The following is a 5,534-nucleotide window of genomic DNA, read 5'->3' on the forward strand; positions in this document are numbered from 1 at the left end:
GCCCGGGCCGGCAGTATTTACTGAGCGGGGGGCGCCGGCGCCGTGTCAGTGAGGCAGCGCTGCCGGGGCTGGGCGGTCTCGGTGCTGCTGGGGACGGAGCCGCCGTCTCGAAGCGGGGAGGGAAAGGCAGGGAGCCACGGCCATCCGCCCTGCCCGCCGCAGCGGTGGCCGCGCCACGGCTCTGCCCGCGGGCGAGCGGCTCCTCGGTGCTCCGCCGGGGCAGGGGCGGGCGGCGGCTCGGCCGTGCCTGCGCTGCGGGCTGTGGAGAGCGGCGTCGCGCCGTGGGGCGGGCGGGCGGGTAAATGGATCGCCATTCCAGCTACATCTTCATCTGGCTGCAACTGGAGCTGTGCGCCATGGCCGTCCTGCTCACCAGAGGTGAGGCCGCGGCGAGGGACGGGGGAGTCCAAGGGGGAGCTGGCGCCTCGGGGCAGCCGCGCCTGGGGAAGCCGGACGCCCGAGGGGACCTGGTGCCTGAGGGAAAGAGGGTGCGGGGCCTGGGGGCGGCCGGGCCCGGAGGAGCCGCTCAGGCGGCGGTGGGGTCAGCGGGGCCGAGGCCGGCAGGCGCGGGTCGCGGCGAGGCCCGCGCTGTCTCGGGAACTCCTCACCGAGCCTTTGTTGGCGGCGGCGGGGGCTGCGCGGGCCCGGCCCCCGCGTCCCACCTGGCCGCCGGTGCCAGCCGCCCCGAGCGCGCTGCCCTGTCAGCCGCCCGCCGAGCGCCCTCCGTCCCGCCGGGCGGAGGCGGCCCTGGGGCCGCCCGTGGTCGCCGTGCTCCGGGGAGGGGGTTGAAGGACAGGTTAGCGCTGCGATGATGTGCGACGGTATTTATTTATTTTGGGAGGCAGGCTGTAATTAACCCTGAATAACAGCCCTTGCAGCGTGCAGGGGGGAGCCTGCTGGCCCCATCAAAACGTGCAGAGCAGGGAGTGACTGAGTGATGTGAAGTCGCAGATACTGAAACTATGTGGCTGATAATGATATAATTAGGGGATCACAGACTTCTGGCTGCAGTTGACTTCAAAAGGTTTAAGAGAAGCCTGCAGTCTCTCCTGTAGCCATCTTGACTAAAAGCAGACATTTTTCTTTAGTAGCTACTTACAGTAACAAGAAGGAGGAGGGAACAGAAGTGCATTGTTCACTGTTTCAAAATACTAAATACCCTTTCTGGCCTTTTGCATAGCACAGGAAGAAACTTTATGATTTGACAGAAACACTGTTTTAATACAGTAATACAGAGTTCATTCTGTTTCACCAAAAACGTGGCTTTAATTAAAATGCAGTTGAATTAACCTGATGACTAGCCTGTCACATTTTGTTTGTAAGGTTGTCTTAGATCAATAAAATGTAGCATTTTAAGCGGGATTGTATAAACAGTTAAAATCTAAGTATGTGTATTGTTTCACTTTCCTGCCGAGCTGTGCAAAGACTCATGGAAGGACTGTCAGCTCTGGTGGTGTTCCTTGTTTGCATCTCATTTTTAACTCTCATACAGTGAGAAACCAATGAAAATTATATTTTTCAGAGAGGCTAGGGGAAGACCTCACATAGAATGCTTAGAAATTTATTATTGAGTCTTTTTTTCCATAACATGCTGGATGACAATGTGTGCAAATTAACGAAAAATTAGGTTACTTGGTCTAAAAGCCCAAGAGAATTGGACTGGAGACAGTGAGACACTCCGTCATTTGGCTTCTATTAAGCAGAGTTATTAAAGACCAGCAGGAACTTAAAGGCTTGGAGCCTGCAGTAGCATTTTGGGGAAAGTATTAAGGTAGGCTGAAGAGAGGAAACTTAACTTGGTTGGGACGATTTGTAACATTTGGGTGTGGGGTGGGAGGAAGCATTGTAAGAATGGGTGCCAGTAGGCAAGCCTGTAGATTGATTTTTGGAATGCAAGCTATAGAAGGAAGATGTCTGACAATTCAGTTGACTTTGAAAGCCTTGGTGCCACTATGTTGGCAAGTACACCAGGCACATTAGAAGTAGCTTTAAGTCCATTCTTCTGAGGATGGCTCCAAAGTCTGGCTTCCTCCTAAACCTTGGATCGATGGCACATTGAATTATGGTTGGATTGCAACTTGCTTAGAAAGAGTAATTTTTCCATACACCACAGGTTGTGTATAACTCGTACCAGAGTAGTTTGGAGAGCACAAAATGTAGAGTTTTATGAAGGGAACTTTTTTATCGCTTCCTTCAGAAATATTTGAGGTTTCCTGAGAGATTTTTCATAGAGCTGGTAGAGGATTTTCAGTTTAAGTGTTTTCCCCTTTTGACCGCATGTTGGGTTGCATGCAGAACTGGGGAGGGGCAAGGGGGAGCTTTTAGCCTCACAGTTTCACCTGGTTTAATAGCTTCACATTTGAGTTGAGAGACATTGACTCTGGCGGAAAGATTAACTACAAATTGTAGTGTTTCTGTTCTATAATACTGATAAAAAGTCCTTTTTACATGGATGGCTACTTAAAGAATTTATCTCTTTCTGGAGAAATTGCAAATAGTTGCCCAGTTTTACACAGTAAAAACCTTCCTGACTGGGATGGTAATGGTTCTAGCTAATAGCTTTATAAGGTGTTAGTTAAACCTTTTAAATTTTGACACAGTATTGAGAGGTAATAAACAATTCAGCAGTTCTGATTTTTTTTTGTTTGTTTGTCAATCAAATATTTAAACCTAGTATTTTTGTTGTGTGCTTAGGCTCATTTGAAATAAGAGTTACATATATAAAAGTAGAATGTTGTTCCTGTATTAATGGTTTAAAACATAGATGCGACTTTCTTATAGTATGAAAGGTGCATATTGCTTTTAAAGCTGGGATTTCATTTTAGATGTGGTTTAGTGCAACTACTGACAGCGAGTGGAAGTAGCTATAAAATGGTCTTGTTAGTTATTTACCTTGGAAAAAAAGCCACTGTGACCTTCCTTACATACCTTTCCCCTACCCCGTTTCAGTGAAATGTTCTTGGTTCATTTCAAAGTGTTGTAGTACTAGTAATTAAAACAGGTGCCTCAAGGCATTTGCAGGGATTAAGGTTACATGGAGGTAGGCACTGTACAGGAATGGGAAGGAAACAACCACTGCTCTTCTGGATTTACAGTCCAGAGGAGTACCTCAAAAGCAGCACTTGAGTTTGGTTGTGCAATGCTTGTGGCTAAAAAGAATACATAGTGTGGTGTCCTTAAAGGAGCAAATTTTCACCTTTCTTGCACAATTTTTATTTTTTTAGGTGAAATCAGATGCTACTGTGATGCTGCACACTGTGTCGCAACTGGCTATATGTGCAAATCTGAGCTTAGTGCCTGCTTCTCCAGACTGCTCAATCCTCAGAATACACATTCTCCACTTACTCATGGCTGCTTGGACTCTATTGCAAGCACAGCTGATATCTGCCAAGCCAAACAAGCACAAAACCACTCTGGCACCACTGCTGTGTCCACATTGGAATGCTGTCATGAAGATATGTGCAATTACAGAGGACTACATGACGTCTTATCTCCTTCCAGAGGCGATACTTCAGGTAGGACAAGAAAGCTTTGGGGAAATATCTCATTTGGACATCAGGCTGGTGACAGTGGGGGGAAAAAAACCCCCAGACTTGTATGTCTGCTATTGATGTAGTTGTTAATGTCAGCAGAGACACCAGTGGGAGAAGTGGATGGCTGGATGCAGGGGAACATCCTGGCTGAGTAGCTTTTTTTTTTTGTCTGCATTGATGTTAGAGGTCTGTGTTGCCAATTTGACATTGCTTCTGAGAAGCAATGGTAGGGGTGTTCCTAGTTAAATCAACTATCAGGGTTAGAATTTCCATGTCATAACCAACCTTAGAAACTCATATTTAGAGGAATATTTACTGTAGATACTGCAGAGTGTGTAACTGTGTCTCCTTAAACTTATCAGTGTGGTGTTTAAGGGAGGTGCTTATATATAAACCAGTTCTTGATACTGAAATAAGCTTCACATCTTTACCCTTCACAGGACAAGGGAGCAGATATCAACACGACAGCAGCAGGAATCTCATCACCAAGGTGCAGGAATTGACCTCTTCAAAAGAGTTGTGGTTCAGGGCAGCTGTAATTGCTGTTCCTATAGCTGGTGGGCTGATCTTAGTGCTCCTTATCATGTTGGCCTTGCGAATGCTCAGGAGTGAAAATAAGAGACTACAAGATCAACGACAGCAAATGCTTTCCCGTTTGCACTATAGTTTTCATGGACATCATTCAAAAAAAGGGCAGGTGGCAAAATTGGACTTGGAATGCATGGTGCCTGTGACTGGTCACGAGAACTGCTGCATGACCTGTGATAAAATGAGACATTCAGACCTCAGCAATGATAAAATTCTTTCGCTAGTCCACTGGGGAATGTACAGCGGACATGGGAAGCTGGAATTTGTATGACCAATTATTTTTTAATCTCAGCTAAACTTACTCTCTGAACTCTTGAAGGCCTTTGGGTTCTGCTGGACAGGAGCACTTTATCTTAAAAACTCTCATAAATCATCTTTGAGAAACAAAGGACCTCTGCAAACAGAATCTTGGATATTTCTTCTGAAGGATTCCAAAAGTTGTCTTATTTGCACAGAGTAAAATACACTCAAATGTATTGTTTGCTTTAAAGTTATGAAAGCAAAAATTAGAAGTTGTAAACACTGTCACCAGGGTTATCTGAACTGTAGGGAGCTGAGAACTGAATTATTATAATAAACCGTATGCAAGCTCCTATGTTTCCTGACTTACTGTAAAGATTTTTTAAATATATATATATTTTGTCTGAAACTTGCTTGTGACTTTTTGTTTTGGTAAAAAAAAATTGGGGGAGGCATGGCAGGAAACAAATCAGGGCGGTATGCATGGTAAGGTCATGCATAACAGAGTCTGAAAACAAGAGTCTGTTTACCTATTCTGTGAGGGGAAATTAATTGGTTATTTCAGAGCGAAGGTGGCAGCTTCAGTGTTTAATACTTCAAGTAACAGTGAACCCACATCCTCAGTTCTTGGTTAAAGCATTTTGCTCATAACCTGAGCGAATTCTTCTGCAGCTTTGTGTGATAACTATTTCTTTCCCTCTGTTAATGAAGTGCTTCCTTTCTCTGTGCAAAACACATCAGAAAGTGTCTAATTCTGTGTAGATGGTTTTCCTCCCTTGTCTCACAAATCTTGTGATCTTTTTTTCTTTTGTACTTTTTGCTCTCAAAATTTTTGTGGGGGTGGAAGGGGAGGGAAACCCCAAAACCACAAAGCCTATTCTGCTGTATATATACAATTTTTTTTCTGATAACCCCCCTGGGCACAGTGGAAAACATCTGCCTTGCTCTTTTGTAGTGTAACTCAGTATCACATGCTGCTACTTTTGTGTGGAACTGAAGAATCAACTGTGTATTCACTTTAATCTCTCGCTCCTCCTTTATGCTATTCTTGCATAGGTGGCTCTTCTTCCCTGCCAGTATTTGTGCACTTGGTTGTTTCTTGCTCCTTTAGCTAGCTGGCTTCGCTTGATCATTTCGTTTGTTCATTGCCTAGTTGCTGCAAACAAACAAAGC

The 5,534-nt window shown here is 45.5% G+C and overlaps 1 protein-coding gene across 1 annotated transcript; it reads left to right on the forward strand.

The window, feature by feature from the left end:
- The first annotated feature begins 257 nt into the window (after positions 1 to 257).
- Positions 258 to 4,669, forward strand: BAMBI (BMP and activin membrane bound inhibitor). Its single transcript, XM_080340694.1, has 3 exons — positions 258 to 378; positions 3,225 to 3,515; positions 3,974 to 4,669. Exons 1-3 carry the CDS (start codon positions 303 to 305, stop codon positions 4,390 to 4,392), a joined length of 786 nt encoding a protein of 261 aa, XP_080196820.1. The 5' UTR covers positions 258 to 302; the 3' UTR covers positions 4,393 to 4,669.
- Positions 4,670 to 5,534: the final 865 nt, after the last annotated feature.

Source organism: Nesoenas mayeri (assembly GCF_963082525.1).
Source record: "Nesoenas mayeri genome assembly, chromosome: 2".
Taxonomy (NCBI): Eukaryota; Metazoa; Chordata; class Aves; order Columbiformes; family Columbidae; genus Nesoenas; species Nesoenas mayeri.